The sequence below is a fragment of the Protopterus annectens genome, chromosome 1.part2 (assembly GCF_019279795.1).
Source record: "Protopterus annectens isolate FY-2018-M chromosome 1.part2, PAN1.0, whole genome shotgun sequence".
In the NCBI taxonomy this organism is placed as follows: Eukaryota; Metazoa; Chordata; order Ceratodontiformes; family Protopteridae; genus Protopterus; species Protopterus annectens.
In genome coordinates, this window is record NC_056727.1 from 559509671 (window position 1) to 559533643 (window position 23973).

General features: G+C 42.8%; 1 protein-coding gene across 1 annotated transcript in view; it reads left to right on the top strand.

Moving 5' to 3' along the window:
- ACSS1 (acyl-CoA synthetase short chain family member 1) overlaps positions 1 to 23973 on the top strand; it is a 1456620-nt gene that overhangs the window by 785839 nt on the left and 646808 nt on the right. The window contains exon 5 of the mRNA XM_044057731.1: positions 12554 to 12706. Coding sequence (XP_043913666.1) covers positions 12554 to 12706 — 153 coding nt within the window. The remainder of the gene's footprint in view (positions 1 to 12553; positions 12707 to 23973) is intronic.

The window sequence follows — 23973 nt, forward strand, 5'->3', positions numbered from 1 at the left end:
TGGGTTCAGAGTACTCGGATCCGAGGATGGCTTTAGTCAGGGGGTCGGTGCCGACGGTACCTGCTTCCTTGACACCGACAGCTGCATGGAGCATGTCACATCCGACCAGCTCAGATCTGAGCCACTCTCGGAGCCGGAGCTTGGGTGTCGGATCCAAGGGAGTGGAACTTTTTTCATTGGCTCTGCATTTGTCAGGCCAAGTTCCCTCCCTCGGAGCTCCATCCACTTCGGGCCCAGCTCCAATTCTCTCATCGGACCCGGGGAGACCGACTTCCTTATTGGTTCCACAGGAGGTTCGTTCTCCCTCGGCATTCGACGTGGTATAAAGGGTTCTCTCCACTGGATCGAGACCCCTGACTATCCCCTCAGACTCTGCCCCAACCCCCTCTGCTCTTTCTATGAATCCCATCATTTTACCAGAGGGACAGCCCATGCTCGAGGAGCCCCAGACGGTTCTCCTGAGGAACAAGTGGCTTGTGAGTTCCCCCCAGAAAGCCCAACTGAAGATGTGCCTCGCAAGCATACGTGTAAGAGGAGGCACTTGGACTCCACCGAGTCCCTCACCGAGGATACGGATTTGGATGATGTGGAAGGTTTCCCCATGTCACCTCCCGAGGATGTCTCCTTTGGAGACATCATGGAAATCCTTTGCCAACAGGGAGGTTGGTCTGCCCCCAAACCTTCCTCTGATGAGTCCGTGTTCCTGGAGGCTTTCAGCACGGGCCGGTGTACTTCCTGGGTGTCCCCTCCCACAGATCCCTTGGTGGACCTGGTCACCTCGTGGGCCTGGAAGGAACCAGACACCGTGGAACCAATTCCCAAAAGGCCTGACAAGATCTTGAGTCCACCTTCGGATAGGCCAGCATGGAACAAGGGCTCCCCTATAGACGCTATGGTGGTAGCAGCAGCCACAAAGAAGGAACTAGCCCAGGAGAGTTCCTTGGTTCATCCTCCTGACCGAGAGTTGCGGATGATGGACCGCTTAGGGAAGCGGGTTTACGCTTTAGCTACCTTTTCTATTAGGGCGCTGAACTATCTGGCCCACGTCACGAGACTCCAACGCGACCTGATCAAGGAGCTGGTGGAGTCTCCCCCTAAGTCTATGTCACAGGAGGACAGGGACTCGTTCTCCGCAAGGATGGCCACTTTGAAAGCAGTCTCCAACACATCCATGCAACTCCTTTCACATGTTACTGAAGGAGCGGCTAGGGCAGCTGGGTCTGGAGTGTCCATGAGGCGTAATACCTTGCTCAGACTCCTTTGCCAATGCCCCTTATGACGGCTCTACTCTTTTTGGTAAGACCGTCAAAGAGACTTTATTCCAGAGTGAGAAGGACGGGAAGACACAGTCTGCCATCGGAATCCACTTCTCGCACCCTCAAAGGTCCTTTTCCCAGAATCAGAGAGGGCAAAAGAAGATGTGGTTCCGGAAGTCACAGTATTCCCAGGACACTCAGGGCTCTTCTTCTTCCCCCAGAGGCAGAGAGGTTCTGAGGAATTTTGGGTCTTGAGAACCTTTCTCGGACAGGCCCGGACAGCAACCCTGAGGGGTAGCCTGACTTCTCTACTCTGGAGGCAGTCGAGGGATGATTGTCCTTGCACCTGACGGCATGGGAGTCCATAACATCAGACTCCTGGGTGCTTCAGATCATATCCAGAGGATACTCTATCCCCTTTGTGGGTCCTCCCAAATCTTCCAAACACCTCCTGGACGTACCACCCACACAAAGGGAGGCAGCAACACAGGAAATTTCCAAGCTGCTAGGAAAACGAGCCATCAAAACTGTCCCCCCAGATCAGTCCGGATCGGGCTTCTACTCCAGGTTCTTTTTGGTGCCAAAGAAAACGGGGGACTTAAGGCCCATTCTGGACCTATCTACCCTGAACCTGTCAGTTGCCAAAGAAAAATTCCGGATGGTCACACTACAGTCCATCATGCCATACCTGCAAGACAGACTGGATGTGCTCGTTAGACCTCCAGGATGCTTACTATCACATAAAGATGCACAGAAACTCCAGGAGGTTCCTCCGCTTCCAGCTAGGAGTCAATCATTACCAATTTTGACCCCTACCCTTTGGTCTCACCACAATCCCCCAGGATGTTCACCAAAGTGATGGTGGTGGTAGCGGCTCACCTGAGGCTTCAGGGGATTCAGGTCTATCCTTACCTGGACGATTGGCTCTTCACTGCTCCCATCAGGCGTCTACTCTCAAACCAGGGATTAATTCTTAAACCTTGCCCTGCTTTTGGGGATCACAGTCAATTCATCCAAATCACTTCTAAATCCTGTCCAGGTGATAGACTACATTGGGGCAAGGATAGATACATTACAGTGCAAAATCTTCCTGACCTCGGAGAGAGTACAAAACCTGAGGATGCATGTCTCTCTAATCTACCATTCTCATCTTCCATCAGTGGAATCAGTGTTGAGGGCCTTAGGTTTAATGGCGGCGACCATAACGCTTCACCCGTGTGCCCGATTACATATGAGAATTGTACAGTGGACATTAGCTGTACAATGGTCCCTGTTGGAACTTCTATTGTCGCATCCAATACAACTCAGTTGAGTCTGTTGGTCGTCCCTTCTATGGTGGATGTGTTCTCTGGACATTTTGGAGGAATGACTCTTTGTTCCAGCCCCTGCCCAAGCCACAGTGACCACAGACGCCTCCCAACTCAGGTGGGGGGGGGGATTGTTCGGGCAGGACAGTCCACAGCCTGTGGTCCCCTGTAGAGACCAGCTTGCACATAAACATTCTAGAGATGAGGGCGGTCCTTTTAGCGTTGTAGGCCCTTCATGCCTTTCTTCCTCTGGGAACCATTGCAATTCAGTCAGACAACATGTCAGTGGTCTGGTATATCAACAAACAGGGAGGGACCAGGTCTTACCCCCTTTGTCACGAGGCCATTAGAGTGTGGGAATTGGCGATCTCCACCAGTCATTTTCTCATCGCAACGCACATTCTGGGACGGTCCAACATTTTAGCAGACAGGTTAAGTCAGACAATTCTGATGCCTTACGAGTGGTCTCTGAATCTTTCAGTAGCGGAGCAGATCTTCCTGGAGTGTGGAGAGCCTTGCTACGATCTCTTCGCATCACCTTCCAATGCGAAGTGCAGTGAGTTTTTCGCTCTGAGCCCCCTACCGGGAGAGTCCCCCAGAGATGTTCTAATACATGCTTGGCCTCCCGGTCTTCTGTATGCTTACCCTCCAGTACCTCTTATTCCGAGGTTTCTACAGAAAGCTCGTCGACTGGGGAGCAAAGTGATCCTCATTACCCCGTTTTGGCTTTGCCAGGTATGGTTTCCCTTCCTTTGGTCTCACCTTCTGGCTCCTCCCTGGATCTTGGATCCCATTCAGGATCTGATTTCACACCCATTGGGGGTTCCTCATCCGAACCTGGACAGTTTGAAGCTCACAGCTTGGCTGCTCCAGTTCCCATGATCGCTAGGACTCCTGGATTATACTCGTCAGTTATGTCTATTTTGATGGCTGCTCATAAGTCTTCAACCAGGAAGGTTTAATGCAGTAAATGGAAATGTTTTTCCTTTTGGGCCTCTCAAAGGAGTTTAGACCCCTTCACGGCTTCTATTTCTGCCATTTTTGAGTTTCTAGCTGCTATTTTTAACAAGGAGCTAGTTTTTCTACTGTCAAGGTTCAATTGGCTGCCATTTCTCATTTTCATCTGGGTGAGAATTCTGCCTCTCTAGCCTCCTCCAGACTGTGTAAAGCCTTTATCAAAGGGACTTTTCTGTTATGCCCCCTTGTCAAGGATCCTGTTCCCCCATGGGACCTTACTATGGTTCTTCAAGCTCTGGTCGCTCCGCCTTTTGAACCCGCTGCAACCACAGATCTAAAATTCTTATCTTGGAAAATAGCATTTCTGGTGGCTATTACCTCTGCTAAAAGGGTTTCAGAACTGCAGGCATTGTCCGTCAAAGTTCTTTATATGATTTTCCACAAAGATAGGGTTTCTCTTCGGACCAATCCATCCTTTCTTCCCAAGGTGGCATCACCAGTTAATATCAGTCAAACCATCAGTTTACCAGTTTTCTTTCCTAATTTTGCTAACAAAATGGAATACAAACTCCATTTGCTGGATGTTCATAGACAGTTACGATTCTATTTACATAGGACAAAAAAACTTCCGTAAATCTGATCAACTGTTTGTATCATTCTATAAACCCTTTTTGGGAAAACCTATCTCCAAGGTCACTATTGCTAGGTGGATTTTTTCATGCATCCTTCAGTTCTATAAAGACAGAGGCATGTCTCCTCTGGGTCAGGTGAAAGCTCATTCCACTAGGTCTATGGCTACGTCTGCAGCCTTTTGGTCTAGAGTCTCTTTGGATGATATTTGTTCTGCAGCTACTTGGTCCTCATCTCATACATTTATTTCTCATTACAAATTTGATTTGACTTCCAGAAGGAGAGCATCCTTTGGTTCCGCGGTGCTCTGGAATATCCTTCTATGAGGGCCACCCAGGAGTTTAGTAGCTGGGGACTCTGTCCCACAGGTTGAAGACCAAATGAAGTAAACTACTTCAGATAAAGAAGTTATGTACTCACCATAACTTTCCATGTGAGTAGTTCTACTTCATTTGTCTTCAACCGTCCCTCCCTCCTTCCCCTGGACCTTGGCATGTGAACAGCCTGCGGGCTACAGTTATAGGTCATAAGTAATTTTCAGGTCGTTTTATCAGTATAAGGATCAGCAGACTCGATTTGGGAGTTGGAAGGTAGTGGTGGTGTATTATGGGTAAGGGGAGGAGCTTGGAGCTCGGAGCAGATGCTAGTGAGATTGCCGGCCGATCCGATACGGATCCAGTATCCTACAGGCTGAAGACAAATGAAGTAGAACTACTCAGATGGAATGTTATGGTAAGTACATAACTTCTTTTTTAGCCAATAAAACACCAACAGCTAAAACATGAGGTGAACAAGGAAAGGACACTAATGGTTAAAAAAACTCTCAATTTTATTAAGCTCATTTGTCTGATATCACTACATGGACTTCATCAGAATAAAGGAAATAGTTATTCATCATCCTTTATATAGATGTATTAATCACACGATCAATAATTAGCATTAATCACATGATCAATAATCAGCATTCTTAAACAGATATTTCACCATTCCATTTATCCTAAAATAAAATAACCACGAAGATATATAAATACATAGATTGAAAATGCATAATTCAATATTCATAAAACATAAATTGCATACTGAAACAATAATGCATATAATTGTAAAAAATAGAACATATAATTATAAAAATGCAATGAACCATACAATCAAAATACACTAAGAAATGATTACTAAACAAATATATCATCAGTTCGCAGTGTGGAAGCTTACAGGTTTAAGACACTAATGATTGAAACACTCGCATTTGAACATGGAAACAAATTAGAATCTGAAGTAGTTAACGTCATTTTATCTGCAACCTGTGGTATTCGGATCCATATTGGATCCGAGCCAGCAACTTTTCAAGCATCTGCTCCGAGCTCCAAGTACCTCCCCCTTACCCATAACCCATCACATCTCCTACCTTCCCTCAGATCTCGTTTGCCACTTCATGCATCAGCATCATGATCTCTGTAGCTCCAAGTGTTGGGTATTAGTAAATGACTTTGGTCAAACTTTTTTGCTCTTTATAGTGAGTGCGTGTGTTCGTTTAGTTACCTTTACCTCCCCCTTTTCACTGTTCGTTTTATACAAAAAAAAAAAAAAAAGTTTGTGGTAAAGTAGATAGTAAGGCCTTCCCTACCCCTTAGGTGTGTGTGTGTTAGAGTGTTGGTTTTAAGTAGGTTGGCTGGGTGTGTTAATAGTATGGCTGATCAGCCAAAGCCTACCTTTAAAAAATGCACAGAGTGTGACCATAAGCATTAACCGGCCGATGGCCACACTCTATGTGTTATTTGCCTGGGTGTTCCACATCTTTCAGTTCAGTGTAGTGTGTGCGCCGGGTTTAACCCCAGGGCCTTAAAAGAACGGAAGGCCAAACTGGTTGCAAAGGGCCTTCTACCTGTTTCCTCTTTGGATGCATCAGCCTCGGCTCCTTCAGCAGTTGCTCAACCCCCTCCCCCCCAGACTTTGACTCAACCTCCCACTAGACCTGTTGAAGGGGAGGCTAAAGGATAGGACAAGAGGAATAAAGACAGAGACAAGAGAGGGGATAGACCCCGCAAGCTGTCCCTAGAGCTGGAGCCCTCCCCTAGCCCGTCTTCCAAAGTGTCTCGACCTGCATCTCCTCGGCTCCACTCCCCGAAGTTCTCCCCGGAGCCGACAGAGCCCTTGGATCTGAGGCCTTCATCAAGGTCGTCACAACGACCAGCCAGATCTGAGTCGGTCGCCTCTTCGCGCTCGACTCGGAGTCTATCGGAGTTGGATATGGACAGGATGAGGAGGAGATTTATTCGGACCCAAATCCAAATGGGAGTCTTGCCAGGCCCCTCTCCCCTCTGGAGGGGGGACCTCCATGCCCATCTTTCATCCAATTTCTCCTTCCCTGATTTGGCCCACAGTTTTGGGGTTTATGGATCCGAGGATTCTCGGAGCTGGGGTTTTGGCACCGACGGTTCCCCCAACCTTGATGCCGGCAATTATCTTGAGTTCCTCGGATCAGACCAGTTCAGATCCGAGCAACTCTCGGGGCCGAGGACGGGGAGTTGGATCCAAGGGGATGGAGGTGTCTTCGGCTCTGACCTTGTCGGATCCGAGCCATTCCTTCAGAACCCCGGCTACTCCTGCTTTGGCCCCGATCCTGATGGCGGACCAGGGGAGAAATTCCTCCTTGTTGGGTGCTAAGGAGGTATGCTCTCCATCGGTGTTCGACATGGTGGAGAGGGTTCTCTCCCAAGGATCGAGACCTCAGCCTATTTCCTTGGATTCCATCCAGGCTCCCTTGGATTCGGGTACGACTCCCTTCAGCTTGTCCTGGGTCAGCCCTTGCTAGAGGACCCCCAGGCGGCTGTCCTGGACGAACCCCCCGTGACTCACAAGCCCTCTTCAGAGAGTCCCACTGAAGAGGGTCCCCATAAGCACACGTGTAAAAGGAGGCACCTGGACTCCCCTGAGTCCTTGACAGAGGACACTGATTTAGATGGAGAAGGTTCCCCCAGGTCACCTCCCGAGGAAGTCTCCTTTGGAGACATCATGGAGATCCTCCACCAGAGGGGAGGTTGGTCAGCCCCACAACCTTCTACGGATGAGTCAGTGTTCCTGGAGGTCTTTGGCATGGGCCCATCTACATCCTGGGTGTGCCCTCCTGCGGATTCCTTGGTGGATCTAATCACCACACGGGGATGGAAGGAGCCTGACACCATAGAGCCGATACCAAAATGCCTGGACAGGATTCTCTCTCCACCCACAGATAGACAGGCCTGGTACAAAGGATCCCCGGTGGATGCTATGGTGGTTGCAGCAGCCACCAAGAGGGAACTGGCACAGGAGAGTTCCTCAGTCCACCTTCTGGACAAAGAGTCCAGGGCGGTGGATCGGTTTGGGAAGCGAGTGTTTTCTTCAGCGACGTTTGCCATTCGAGTGCTGAATTATTTGGCACACGTCATACTGCTGAAGCGAGACCTGGTCACGGTGTTCGCTGAGTCGCCCCCAGAGTCTTTGTCGCCGGAGGACAAGCGTCTGTTCTCCACGAAAATGTCGACTCTCAAATCAGTATTGAACACGTCCATGCATCTCCTATCCCATGCCACTGAAGGAGCGGTGAGGGTGGCTGGGACCGGCGTAGCTATGTGGTGACATGCTTGGCTCAGACTGTGTCAATTCGTGGACCCCTTCAAGGCATCTTTCACAAATGCTCCCTTCGATGGTTCTTCCCTTTTTGGGAAGACAGTCTGTGGCACTCTGGTCCAGAGCGAAAAGGAGAGGAAAACTTTGTCTGCCATTGGAGTCCGCTTCTCTAGCCTTCAAAGATCCTTTTCTAGGAATTAGAGAGGGCAAATGAAGATGTGGTTCCGAAAATCACAGTTTTCCCGGGACTCCCAGAACAACTCATCCCCTAGAGGCAGAGGGGGACAAGACAGACGCCGCCCCAGAGGCAGAGGGGGGCCAAGGAACTTTGAGTCTAGGGAGACCTTCTCGGACAGGCCCAAGCAGCAGCTCAGAGGGGTTGCCCAACTGTCCTACTCTGGAGACAGTCGCGGGGGAAGATTATCATTGCACCCAACAGCTTGTGAGTCTATAACTGCGGACTGTTGGGTGCTTCAAATAATATCCAGTGGCTGCACCATCCTGCTAATTCTAATAATAATAATAATAATAATTCTAATAATAATTGCCACCATGATTACCTGTATTCCAAGGTGGTCTCCCAGTTCCCTCCTTTCAAAGTTGGTTGGACTCTTTCCAATATAAAAAAATGAAATTTCTCAAATGTGTTACATGTTAATGTGTATTTATGTAGAGCGTTGTTGGTATCTCTCTTTTTCGCACACTATATAAGTGGTCTTAAATTCTACATTTAAGGGGTCTCTCTCTGTCTTACCGACATAGAAAGTAGGGCAAGTCAGACAAGAAGCTAGGTAAGCCACCCCAGTGGTGTTGCAATTAAAATTACCTCTGCAATAAACATCTCTAGGATAATTAGCTACCCTTACTTTGTTATTTACATTTATATAAATACAGTCATAACAAGTATTGCAACCCTGTATGGCATTTCCATTAGTATAGACCTTCTCACCTTCGTCTAAAATATTTTTGAGGTTTCTACCCCTTTTAAAAACAAAATGTATCTCTTTACCTAATCCTGACCTTAAAGTTTTGTGTGCATTCACTTGTAAATTCCAATTTTTGTCATAACTTCCTTAAACCTGTTTTTCCTGTTACTAAATGGTAACACCATAAATCTTTCAAAATTATTGGGGGGGGGGTCTTTGCCCATATTGTTTTTTTTTTTCCTTTTTTACCAAAATTTCATCTTCTAAGTTTTTACGTAGCTTTAATGGACGACCTGCCTCATAAATAAGCAGATCTAGTTATTTTAAAATCATGTCTTAATTTGAAATGACACATGATAACTTAAGCATCTGCCCTTAACTAGGCTATACTTCTGTCTATAAGGGTGATGACTATTATAACATAAATAGGAATTAGAAAAGGTAGGTTTTCGATAAATTGTAGACTCATATCGCTTTGTCTTATCAATATTGATTTATGTATTTTCAATCCATTTATTTATACATCTTCATGGTTATTTCATTTTAGGATGAATGAAATGGTGAAATATCTGTTTAAGAAAGCAAATTATTGATCATGTGACTAGTGCATCTATTTAAAGAGTGATGAATAACTGTTTCCTTTATTCTGATGCAGTCCATGCAGTGATATCAGACAAAAGCGCTTAATAAAATTGAGAATTTTTTTAACTGTTAGAATTCTTTCTTTGTTCACTTTGTGGATCAGTCTTTGGCGTTTTATTGGTTATTAGTATAGTTTACTACACCAGTCCATGGTACCGGCTTTATCTTGGTTTAACAATGATCTCTTGATGAAAAAAAAAAATGTTGATGTTTTGTAGCAATTCAATCTTTGGCAGATAGCTGGAAGTTCAGTATTTGCAGAATGTCTGAAATAAAATTTCATCAATAAAGCCATCAGAACCTGAGACAGACTTAGAAGAGTCTTAGGGATTGACTTACAGAGTTCCTACAGAATTCACAGATGTGCTTCTGCCCTTAACTCATTCACTTGAAAGGAGCTCAGGGAGTTTGCACTGTAACTTCCAAGGGGCGGAGCCTAAGCCTTTGGACAGAATCCAATATGTCCTCATATTTCAAACAAATGTTCATATCTCTGGAACCATAGGGGTTATGAAAGAAGTATAAATGGCAAACCCTTCTGCACAAACTACGTCTATAGTAGTAGTATTCTTTAGGTTCGAGGTCTTAAACTGAATTTTTTAAGTCACAGTAAATTCAGTAACTATTACATTTGTAATATTTTGTAAACAACTTAAAATATCTCAGCAACCGCTCAAGTTAAACACATACTGTCAGCAGCATTTTATTCATCTAGCTGAGAGCTTTCATGTGAGGCTAAGGAGTTCTGTCTGTATTACTTGGGTGTTGAGATAGAAAAAATATGAAAATGATATCTATATAAATTAATATTGTAAAAATAACAGTTAATAGCTACTTACCTGCACTAGACACAGGTCAAATATTAAAGCAGTTTGCCATTCTGTAAGCTTTACGATGAAATCCTTTAAAACCATGTACATAGCATGGTTCTGGAATTATTGATGCAAATATGAACAACCAATATTTGATGCCTAGAGACATCTGTAGGAGTTAACTGCAGATGCACCTGGAGGCGTCACTTGGATGTAATGAATTAAATTGAAACATTAATCTGCTGTAAGACTGGTATAAATTACCCTATTCAGGGATATGTTTTAAAGGATTCTTATGTTTGGATGGGTAAAACTTTATATACTGTATATAGTACCTTCTATACTGATTAGAAGTACAAGTTTAATGCTTGGGCTACATCAGTCTGTATGTAAGTTTTGCTTGGACTTTCAAAGCCCTTTCACTTGGTATCCTACAGATTGCTAAGAGGTGATCTGTGTCTGCCATACAAGGCATCTTCTCACCCAATACTTATTTATTTATTTTATTTATTTTACATTTGTTTATTTATTTTACATTTGTTTACCGGGATAGTCCAACTGGATATATGTCCATTTTCAGTGGAGGCCCGGGGAGAAAAGCTCCAACATGATAACTTCAGTTTTTACAAGAATAAACACACAGATTATTTATATTGAAAAAGTTATACAGTAGTAAATATATAGTATCATTGCATTTGTTTACAAAAATCTCAGTTACATTAACAGTTACAATCAGCACAGTATGCTTGTAGAGAACGGCCTGCAAGTGTTAGAAAACAAGTTGGTTAATTAGAGTGAATAATGATGCAGCTTAGTCAGGGAAGGAGCATGGACAAAGCCAGTTGATTGTAAGATACTGTGTAATGCTTTTTGAAAAGGTTTAAGGAGGATTGCAAGGTGATATGATTTGGTAGAGATTTCCAGGTCTTGGCAACAGAGTTGGCAAACAGAGAATCGCCTGCAGAATTGTTGGCTTTGTAAGTATGGACCATTAATTTGTCGGCCGATCTTAGTGATCCCAGGTTGTTGTATGGTTTTATTATATTAGAGAGTGAGGGGGTATTTTCAGGATGGTAAAGAACTTTGTGGGCAACTAAGAGTTGATTTAGTGTAATTAAGTTGGGGAGTTCAAGCCAGCATAGTTGTTTCAGGTTCTGGCAGTGATGTGTTCTGTAGGTGGAGTTAGTTGCGAATCTGGCAATATGGTTATAGCTGTGTGAGAGCTTATTCAGTTCTGATTTATTTAGGTTTGAGAGAATGGGGGAGGCATAAGTAAGAGTAGAGAGTAGTTGTGACCTGGCAATTGCTATTCTAGCCTGTGGGGTTAAGAATGCTTTGTTTCTGTACATTGAACCGAGTTTTTATTGATGGTCTGAACGGTCTTATTGACCTGTTGGTCGAATTTGAGCTTATTATCTATAATGACTCCTAGAAGTTTAGTGTGGGTATCTGGGGAGATGGTGGTACCATTGTTGGAAGTGATAGTGAATGAGAAAGGGGTGGTTCTATTAGTGGGAGTAAAGAGTAGGAGTTTGGTTTTGTTGGGGTTCAGTAACAGACATTGGTTAGTGAGCCAGTTTTCAATAGTGCTTAATGTATTTTGGGTTGCGTTTTGTAGGTCTGTTGGAGAGGTGGCTGAGCAGATGAGAGTGGAATCATCTGCATATTGGATGCAGGTAGCCTTAGGAATAGCTGTGTGGAGGTTATTGATGAAGACAGAAAAAAGTAGAGGTCCCAGTATAGAGCCCTGAGGGACACCAAGGGTGAGTGGTAGCTGGTTGGATAACTTGTTCTGCCATACAACTGATGTATTTACTGCACATCAGCAAGTCAAATGGCATCATAAATACTTCTGTCTAGGGATCTAAATGTCTTCTGCAACATCAGCAAAATGGTTTGGAGAGAGACAGTTACATCTTGCAGAGATTCCTCATCCAAATAAAACAAAGTTCATTCCTATTCATATTCAGGTGGAATTTGGATCTATGGATGGGAGACAAAAATTTACCCCAGGACTACCCCTGTACTCTTAATGGACAGAAGCAGCTCCTGAATGCTTTATCACATGCATGGTTCCCAATTATTCTCATTAGGGGTAATATATAATTATTGACCATGGGGTAAGTAAAGCCAGCCTTTAACCAAATGGGATAGATTAATTCGAGCACAAAAAGGGAAACTGGCTAGACTTAAAATGGCCCTCAAGGGTAGTTAGCTTAGTAATTACATGTGAACCTATAAAAGCTGAATAAACTATGATTTTCGCAAAAGATACCAACTGGGTAGTGCATCATAACTTGAATTTGTAGATATTGTGGTAGAAAGACTTTGATAGCACTTGTTCCCCCATTAAAAACATAGTTTGTTGTCAAATGAAGCATCTTAAGTAAATTTAAACTGTTTGTTTATGTTTGTAGGCAATGGCAAAGGAGGAGGCAGTATGCCCACCTGAGATCATGGAAAGCGAGGACATGCTGTTCATGCTGTATACGTCTGGGAGTACAGGAAAACCGAAAGGCATTGTTCACACACAGGCAGGATACCTGCTCTATGCTGGTTTGACACATAAGGTATGTATTAGCAAGCATTCAGATGTCTTGTGGAATAAGTTTACATTTTTTGTTAACAACAGTTAGCCTTTCACTTTGGGAGACACTCGAACCTGTAGTACACCATTACAGCTAGAAGATGCAGAGAGATGAAGATAAGGCAACACGAGAATTAGTATGTAAGAACAGCAATAAAACCTTTTTAAGTCTGCCACATAGGAAGGCACATGATGGAATTATCTGTCAGTGCTATATCTTTTTAAGTTACTCAGATGCATCTTGTAAATGTTTTTGTAGGATGTAAAGTAATTTATTCACTGCCAGGATAAATATTTCATTTATTTGCCGTTGCTGTTTTTGTTTGTTTGACACTTATTCAGTGCAGTGTTGCATTCTGCTTATTTAGTGTAAGTGGTTCTGACATTATTCTTAGTGGTTGAAAAATTGTTTCAGATATACCAAAAAAAAAAAGTGCAAGCCTTTCTCATAGCATTTGCGTTTCCAGTTGTGATCTGCCTTTGCAAATAAATGTATCACAGGAGGGCATATTTGGGAATGGAGGTAACTCTTGCTTCCTTGCGTAAGATTTAAATCTGTTTTCCGGCTTGACTGATGTTTAACGTAAGCATTGGTCCATTGTTGGATGCACACACATATCCATGTACACCTTGCACAGATACAAATTTGCATACATAGCTATGGACTGCTGTGAAGATTGCTAGCTCACTTAATGACATGTCTTAGGATGTGATAGTAAACCAGGGCCCCCAATGAAAACCCACATGAACCAAGGGAGAACATATAGACTCCACAGAGAGGATCAAGGGGTTGAGGGAGTAATGCTAACCAGGCAGCTCTGCCACCATATATATATATATATATATATATATATATATATATATATATATATGTGTGTGTGTGTGTGTGTGTGTGTATATATATATATATATATATATATGTATGTGTGTGTGTGTGTATATATATATATATATATATATATATATATATATATGTGTGTGTGTGTGTATATATATATATATATATATGTGTGTGTGTGTGTGTGTATATATATATATATATATATATATATATATATATATATATATATATATATATATATATATATGTGTGTGTGTGTGTGTGTGTGTGTGTGTATATATATATATATATATATATGGGTCCACTGTGTAATCTGTTTTCCGGCTTCACTGATGTTTAATGTAAGCATTGGTCCATTGTTGGATGCACACACATATCCATGTACACCTTGCACAGATACAAATTTGCATACATAGCTATGGACTGTTGTGAAGATTGCTAGCTCACTTAATGACATGTCTTAGGATGTGATAGTAAACCAGGGCCCCCAATGAAAACCCACATGAACCAAGGGAGAACATATAGACTCCACAGAGAGGATCAAGGGGTTGCTGAAACATTTCTGAAACCCCATAACCGCGAAATTCAAAATCCCAAACATATTCTACACATACAGCACACACATACACATGCACACAACTCCCCCCAGCAATCAAATAAATAATACTGCACTACAGATAATATATATATATCTGTGTGTGTATGTGTGTATGGGTATACTCGTGTTTCATCAAGACACCCATACGTTGACCTTGCATACATCACCTGCAGAACATTGACAACACCAGTGTCAACACACCACCACATGTCCTGAGAAATTACCTTGGCGCATGCAAAATGTAAAGTAAAACAAATGGCAAAAAGCATAATTTTTTCAAGGCCTCCACACTCCCTGCTTCTTATATATACTAACTATGAGAGACCACAATATTAGATGAAAGGGCATATTCCCAAACTCCGAGAATTGTGTGAAATCGCAGACCTGTTGGCCATCTGTTCAGTCAACCAGTCATTTTTAGAGAAAAGGCAGTCCAACCATGTGTGTGTGTGTGTGTATACATATAAATATGGGTCCCTGTTAGAACATCAAATGTTCATTGCCTTGACATTCACATCGTTGAGGCCAAAAGATCAGAATGGCACAATTTGAAGGTGCCATAACACTAAACTTCAACAGATCGCACATTGCAAGTGTGTAATTGTGAGAGATCACACTGCAGCTGGGTTGGGGATTTTGCCCATTCCCAGGTGTAATGTGATCTCAGTTGGTGTATACAGTTAATAGGAGGTATGGAGGGTACAGAGGAGCTTTCCCCCCTGCAAAAACATGTAGATTTAATCTTTTGACATTCAGTGTTATAGCAGTTCTATATTGTGTAGTTCCAGTCTTCATTGCTTGATATAATGAACAAAGATGTAATGAACATTTAATGTTCTAACATTCTAACAATATTCTAACAATATATATATTAACACAAACACCAAGGATGCACAGAAGGGACAAAAGTGCACAAAGTGAATTCCAGAAAAAAAACACCTCCAGCATCCATACAAATAAGAATCCAGTGGTTTATTGAAGCAAAATGATTCTACAGACCATGGCTTCATTGATAAAAATGGCTTTTTCAATGTTCATTTTTAGTTACCATAAATAGTAAAAATTGGTTTTGTTTTGCTTTAATGCTGTATTCCAGTTGAGTTCTTATGGCAAGTGTATGATTTTATTTCCATTTGTTGAAACCTTTTTTTCTATTTCAATATGAATGAGATTTATTTCTGTGGGTTGATTTAGATGGGCAGCTTTATTTCGGGTGGTTGTGTGTGTACATTTTGTGTATGCAGTGTGTAGTGTTATTTTTTTAGTATTGTAGTGGATGGGAAACATGTTCTGTGTTTCATTCATGTTTAACTTAAAATTTCATTTTACTTTTTAATTAAGGGCAGGCTTGAGTTTACTGTGGTTCTTTAGGTAGGCTAAGGTATTTTGGGGGTTGTGTACATGCCTCTGTTTTTATGCGTGTAGAGTGTGAACTTTAATTTTTAGTGGGTAGCATAAATATGGCAAGTCTGGGGGAGTGTCAGTAGGTCTGATGATGGGCCAAAGATGTAGATACAAAATATTTATAGATTCATGTTCATATCACAACGTGCATTTGGGCTTCACTGTTAGGATTAATCAAGCAAGCAGTTAAATAATTCATTTATTAATTAAGTGTGAAATGGAGTATACAGAAATTGCAATTTTTGTATGTTATTCATTACAAAGTTTTGCCTTCTTTTTGAGACTTTAAATCAGATGCTATATTCAATTTTGTTATTTCAGTATGATCTTCTTTCAACTTTTCCCGGTTAGGGGTCGCCACAGCGGAACTCCGGTCCGCTAATGATTGGCAGTAGATTTTTACAGTGCCGAGATGCCAGCCTGACGCCCAACCTTCAACGAAGGCACACCCATTCACGCATGTGTTCTGAACACCACTCGACCGCTGGGAGGACATGCAGACTCCACACAGAAGGCGCTCCAGCCGAGAATCGACGGGAGAACCTCTTGCTGTGAAGCGACAACACTACCGCTGCACCACCGTGGCTTAGGAACGTTGATTTTTTAAAAATTTTTTTTTTATTATTTCATTTGCTTAAATGCATTTTGTGGAGAGCACTATAATAATAACAGTTAAGTTAACATGAGCTGAGATCATAACCTAATAATTTTATTTTTCGTGGTCTAAACAGCAGAAATAGAATATGTTTTGGAAGCTAATGAAAATTCAGGGCATCTTCATAATGAAAATAAAAAATAATAAGAGAATGAAAGGCCTTTAATATTATTTTCTGGAAGACTTTAGTAAAATCATCAGCCAGTAGTGTGATTAATTTAGTGTAAAAGTAATATGCTAAGTATGAAAAACAAATGCTATAAAGTAATGATCTGACTTTTATTTTGTTCATGAGAATATCCTTTAACCTTGTTTAAGTTGGCCATCTTACAAAATTCACAGTAAGGAAAATACAAAGGGAGCAGGATGATTGGAATTAGTTATAATACTAGGTAGCATTTAGTCTGAAAAAGTGACAAAATGGGAAGAATTAGGCTGAGATGGATTAGACAAATATATCAAAAAATGACCAGTAAAACAGCAATCAAGAAAGTCAGTTAGTCATTGCACAAATGACTAAATACACATTAACATTGTTAAGGCAGTGGCACTGCATGCATAGGACACTGGAAACTAGAATCACAAATCTTTTCTTGCACACACACATTTTCCACATATTATTGAGAACTGTTGTATTAGGAAAAGACTAAGAGACTTAGAAGAAAAAGAAAAATAGTTGTATAGTAGAAAAGCTTTGGGTAGACAGCACAAAGTTGTATATGATTAAGGAACACTAGTCAATAGTCAAGAGATTAACTGAGTACTGTAATCCGTTTTCTACCCATCCACGTATTGGGAGGTCAATCCCTAAATGGGATGGGAGGAAGATGGAAGGTTAGGTGTACCCTAAATGCACTAGGAACATTCAACAGTTATAGGGTTCAGTACAGAAAAACTCAACAGCTTTGAGAGTGCCATGAATACACACTTTAGCAGCCCCTTTAATGACAAAAGGTCTGAGCCTTTAAAAGTAAGAGGATGTGTGACCCAATAAGTCAGTAAGCCTTGCTGTGGTTATGTTCAGATTTCCTGCTAGGCACGTTAATAACACACAGTACAAATGGAAATTAGCGGTGGTGGTGCTGCGGTAGCATTGTCGCCTCACAGTAAGACGTCCTGTTCGATTCTCAGTTAGAGCGTCTTCTGTGTGGAGACATGCGTGAATGAGCGTACCTTCGTTGAAGGTTGTGCATCAGGGCCAGCAACTCATCGCGTAAAAATCTACTGCCAATCATTAGCGGACCAGAGTTCCGCTGAGGCAACCCCTAACTGGGAAAAGCCAAAAGACACAACAACAACAACAGCAAATGGAAATTAGAAATGGCATTCCTTCATGCAGATAATAAAGAACCACACTGATAAGCTTGTTGCATTCCAAATGAATGAAGAACAGGTTTGGTAGTTACATGGAAAACCTGCACAGTAAAGTCACTTGCTATACAATTTTATAATTCACAGGTATCCCTGGAACCAATTAGAAAGTAATAAATGTTACAGATGTCATACTGTTCAAATGTAAGCATTGCTCTCAGATATGTAACACAAAGGGATAAAACCTTGCTGGTGACCAAGATGATCTGCATTTGAAAAGCTATTCAGATACTAGAAGAATGGGGTGGGGGGATAATTAGCTGCAGCTCTCTCATCATGGTGGGGAAGGTGTGGTGATGGTCCCTGGCCGGCTCACCTTCCCCTGCAGTACTAGGTGGAGTTCTCAAACATGGAAAACAAGGAACTGGTATGGCAGAATATGTGGGGTATGACTACCCAAGGCGTTAATGGTAGCCCTTGTACTACAATGCCAGTGAGCTTGCATGGGTGTATAGATAGTCTGTGCTGTGATGTAGCTGCTCACATTACTACCTAGGCAGGAGTTAAGGCCATACTAATCAATGCCTCATAGCTTGCACCCTAAGTTGAAGCAAAAGCTTCTAGGTAAGCATGTATTAAGTAGCTCCCAAACCAAGGATAAGTATAAAAGTTGCCACATGACCTCAGTCATGGGGGAAAGACAGACTTACCTTAGATGGGGGATAAGGGTGTATGTTACCAGCAGATTGAGCTGATGGCTGTATGTTGATTGTGGACAGAAAAAAAACCCCTCATGGCTACCTGAATTATGGCACCTGGGGGCGGTTTACTCAAACACAAATTTATGTTTCATATAACATGTTTTAAATATCATTATTACAGTCACCCATTCAGCTTTTCCAATAACCAGGTTTGCAACTGGGTCAACCTATAGAACCCGTCATTGCAACAATCGTAATCAACTAGGCTGGTTAGAATTGCCAAATCTAATACTATTGAACCAACTAATAGTAGCCCATAAGATCCTTTATCAACCTACAAATATACCAATACTCACTAACCTAATCACCCCCTATAATAATCTCAAAACCCTATGCTCATCTAACAAACTCCTGGTACAAATAGCTAAAATCAATAATTATGCCCCTGTGTTAACTCAGACTAACTACTTAACCTGTCCCTAGACACTAATCTTCTTACCTGTATAAGCTTATTTCTTTTCTATTGACAATAATGTGTATGTGACTTTACAGTTGAATAGTGTCTTTGTACATATTTTGTATGAATATCCTTAGCTGTTACACACTAGGATTTTTATGCGACTTTTTGTGTGACTTTACAGTTTGATAGTGTCATTTTACCTATTTTTGTATGAATATCCATAGCTGTTACGCACTAGGATTTTCCTTGTTAATAAGCTAAATCCAATGATGAATTGATTGCCAAAACTTTGTAATGTACCAATGTCTTCATAAATATTCATCTGTGTGTGGAGCTTTTCTCCCCGGGCCACCACTGAAAATGGACATATATCCAGTTGGACTAGCCCGGTCAACAAATGTAAAATAAATAAATAAATAAATAAATAAAATAGTCTGTATTATTTTTAATAAACAGAGTTTATTTTCCACTTTTTCAAATGTAGACATACAGTATGCACAGATGTCATATTCTGTTACACAGATTGCTTCTTCCTCAATTCCAGTTATATGTAACTAACACATTTTCTACTTATGTTACTTTCAAAGCACAAAATCTTAACTTCTGCAAATTTATAATGTTGTTTATCCTGTCCTCAGTCAAGACACTACTCATCTAACAATTTATTGTAAACTCTTTACATATGCATAAGTTCGTAAGTACTTACTAGGCTATTTATCTGTGAGGATTTTAAAAAGACTAGCCCTTCATTCCTGTGGTAAGTTTTTAGCCTATACATTTTGTGTAAAATAATCCAGTGGTGGACAGAACAAGGCGATGGTGGGATATCTATTTGTTAGCTGCATCCATGGGAGGCATAGGTTCATAGGTGGGTACTAGGCTATCTGCTCGAAGGCATTTATAAGCCTAGCTGGAATGTGTTGGCTTTCGCCGCCCCCTTAGATTAGTTCCTTGTGCCTCTGTCCAGCAGAGCCATTGAAGTGATCCCCGAGGTAAACTTTCTGTTTCCCATCCACTCGTCAAGGTTTCTCTTGAAGAGGGTTAGCGAGGAGCTCTGCCTAATGTAGATTGGAATCTTGTTCCAGAGCATGGGAAGTCTCTGGGACAGGAATCTATCCCTCCAGCACGTCCTATTTATTGTTGTGGTGAGGTTTAGATCAGTAGTGCGTGCGGCTCGAGAGGATATGGTTTTCTTTAGGTGAAGCATGTCCATCAGTTCTGGGTTGGACATGGCCATGTATGTCAGGCAGAGATCACGTCTGAGTAGGCGGTAAGCAACCGAGCACAGCTGGAGTTTCTTTAGTCAAGCTGCATAGGGCATCTGTTTGAGGCCAGTGAGCCTCTTGGTGAGGTACTTCTGTGGTCTTTCCAGCTGTTGCATGTGTCTTGTAAGGTACATCCCAAATGGGGCGTTGTACTGTATGATGGGTCTGATGAGTGATGCATAGAGGGGCACAATGACCTCTTTTGATCTGGATGCAAACCCTTTTGTGATTAGGTGGGCCACATAGAAGGATTTTCTAATTACTTTGGCAATGTGATTACCGAAGGAGAGGTTACTATCTACTTGGGTCCCCAGATCCCTTATTACGTCTTCCCTGTTTAGGGGGCTACCACCTGTGTGGTAGTTTGTGGGTACTTTGTTTTTTCCAAAGGGGATGACTTTGCACTTTTTGGCATTTAGCTTGAGGCCATGGTTTTGACACCAGGTATCTATCTCAGTGAGACCCTTTTTGAGGATGTCTGTGTCCGCCGGAGAGTCAGTTATAGCCCCTAGTTTGCAGTTGTCTGCGAACATGGTCAGCCATACTCCCTCTGTGCTTGCCTGTACCTCTGAGAAGTATATACCAAACAGGAGAGGTCCTAGGACTGAGCCCTGGGGAATGCCACTTGTAACCGGTTTAGAGTCAGACCTAGCTCCCACAACTCTTACCATGTGGGTTCTGTCCATGAGCCAGTTGGCAACTCATCTCGTGATGTAGGGGTTAATGTTCAGGCTGGTGAGCTTGTCTATAGTACCTGAATGGAGAATGGTGTCGAAGGCCTTTGCAAGGTCTAGGTAGGCTGTGTGGACCACCTTTCCCTCGTCTATAGCCTTGGTAACTGTCTCAAAAACATCCACCAGGTTTAGGAGGCATGATCTGCCCTTAACAAAGCCGAACTGGGTAGGGTAAAGTGTTTGGAGGCTCCCAATGTCTTTGTTTATGAGATCCATGATGATGCGTTCCTTAGCCTTACAGACCAAGCTAGTCAGGCTTATAGGGTGATAGTTCCTAGGGTCTGTTGTGGCTCCACCTTTGTGGAGCAGAATAACCGTTGCTGTGCACCACTCTATGTGGAGAGGCTGAGTTTGAACAGTGTGTTTAGGTGAGGGGTTATTTCATCTTTGAGCTTGTGTAGGACATTGCCTGGGACACCGTCCGGTCCCATTAATGCTGTGTTTTTGGCTTTGGAGAGCGCTGTTTTAACCTGAGTGTTTGTGATTTCAGGGACTCTACATTCTTCTGGTATGGTTATGGTCCCTTTTGGTGGTGAGAGGGGGGTGAAGTTTGCGCTGAACTTGACTGCCAGGATGTTGGCGATATCGGTCGGTTCAGTGTATTCTGTGCCATACTGCACTAACTCCGAGCAGATCTGAGAATTGCCACTTAGAGTCTTGACATAGCTAAAGAATGCCTTGTGGTTATCTTTGGAGTCCTTGGCAATTTTTCTCTGGAAGCTAGCCTTAGATGATTTCATGAGGGATCATAGTTTCTTGCTGATACTGATTTGGGATGTCTTCCCTTCTTGGGATTTCACTCTTTTCTGTACTAGTTTCCTCCTTCTATTGTATAGCTTGTTTATGGCAGGGGTCCACCAGACTGGTTTCCTTTTCTTGCAGGAGTGAGTCTTGATTTTGCTTGGGATAGCACGATCCATGCATTCTTGTAGGTACCCGTAGAGTGCATTAGTAAAGGATTTTGCAGCTTGGACAGCGTTATCCTTCTGGCATGGGGGCTTTGAAACTTTCCACCTCGGTTTTAAGTAACGTGAAGTTTGCTTTTGAAAAGTTTTTCACTGTGGTTTCTTTGACCGGGGGGGGGGGGTGGATATGGATATCCAGAGTGATTAGTTTTATGGTCAGATCTAACCAGCAAGGGGTTGACCTCCAGAGTGGAACACCAGTCGCCCATGTTGGTGATGGCTAGGTCCAATATGTTTTCACCTCTGGTGGGGGTGTTGACCAGTTGATCCAGGGCGTTTGAGTTTATAAATTCTAGGAAATGTTGGGCAAGGGAGTTAGTACTTGAGTAGTTCTCCCAGTTAATATTTGGGTAATTGAAATCACCCAATATTAGGGTGTTTGGTAGGACCTTTATGTTTCCCAGTATTTCCAGAAACATGGAATGGGGGTCCTGGGACATGGTGGGTGATTTGTAGCAAGCTAAAATTTGAATTGCAGTTTTGCCTGTTGTTAGTTGCACGTGGATGATCTCTGAAGCATCGTGCTGTGCCATTAACCTAGAGATGTGGGTATCATTGATGAATATGGATACACCCCCACCTTTTGTATTTCGGCCCAGGTTCTGTGGCCGAATTGTATGGTATGAGTTGTAGCCTGGTAGTGCTGGGGTGCTCTCTGCAGCCTTAAACCAGGTTTCTGTTACTGCACACATATTGATTTTCTCCATACTAGGGAGTGCCTTGAGTGCATGCATTTTGAGGTTTAGACTTCTGGCATCGAGTAGCATTACCCTCAGTTTTTTGTTACTTGTGCTATTTATGGTGGTGGGTCTGTCTTTTGAGCCTTGCCTAAAAAAGGCACTATTGGGGGTGGCAAGAGCCTTGGCCAGTATTCGAAAGCCTAAGGGTGACAGGTGCAAGCTGTCTCTAGCAAAGCAGCGTGGCTTATCGAGCATGTCATCCCAGGCTGACAGACACAGGATCCCCTTTGAATGACACCAGAAGCCTAGCCAATTGTTGAAATTGATAATTATTTCTTCATACCGTGGTAACATTCTTGGTGAGGACAGGATGCTACTCAGGGTCAGGGTCAAACCGGCCTGGGCTCTGTGATCAGAGAGCTCCTCTATGTCTCTTTTCATGTAGTCCTTGGAGGTACGGCTCAGGTCATTCACACCAACATGGACAATGACAGAGTCATAGCTGTACTTGTTCTGGAGTGACCTGAGTGCTTGTGTTATGTGGCGGATCCTGGCACCCAGCAGGCAGCTAACAGTAACCTTCTCCTTGTTCAGCCTAGTTAGTGGGACGTTAGTGTGCCTGACTATAGAGTCACCTATTACTAGTGTGTTGGGTATGTTATTTTGCCTTAAGGGCTGTGATTGCATGGCACACTGGTTTTGTGAAGTATGTGTTTCATGGTTTGTGTTGGGGGGGGTGGAAGTTGCTTGGATGTCTGCTTTGGAGGTCTCTGTTAATTTTGCAAATTTTTATTTAGAGCCTCCGAGTATGTTTTTGTGTATTTATGTGTGTTTTTTGCCAGTGCTGGTTTCATAGATCTATGTGAGACTGGTAGTGTAATGCAAGTAATTCCCTTCTCCTCTTGACTCTCTGGTCCAGTCTTGGGTTGAGAGAGCTTAGCCTCCAGTTTGGCTGTATAACTGCATCTCTCGCATGTGTTAGTGTTTGATGGTAGAAGGAGAGGGTTGTCTGTGTACATGAGGCAGTTGTAACATTGCCTCAAAATGCCCAGATTCACCAGATGGACCGGAGAGTACACCTGAAGCTGCCCTTTGGACATGCCTGAATAGGTACAGTGAACTGTTTCACTGATTAGCTGGTAAAGTCGAATAGAGAGCCTTGTCCTTCTTTACAGTATAGGGGCGTCTAGTGCTAAGGTTTAGTAGTGCTTGCTATGAGTTTTGTGCAAGTGCTTGGCTGAGAAGTGACTGGTTTGAGTGCTTAAGCTGAAAGTTTGTCTAGTTCCAAGGGAAAAATTGAAGAGTAGACTTTGTGGAGCCGGGAATAGTTTTACCCTAGCTAACCGGCACAGCCCGGCGCACAAAACTGCGCAAATGCGGGATGTTCTTCGTGTTTCACTGTTGCAGTCATTACATTTGGGTAATCTGCTGGCAGGTTGCCCTCAGTCGGCCTGAATAACAAAGTCTTGGGTCCTGCGTCGGTTGCTGTCTCTTCTTCCATGACGTCAGGTCATCAGGGGTATAAAACATGCAGCCGACGCCATTTTAATCAGTCTTTCTTGCCGCACGATGCCCGAAGCAGAAGCAGTTTGCAAGTACCGGTCGACTGACTCCTGAAATTTTCGTTTTCGAGTTT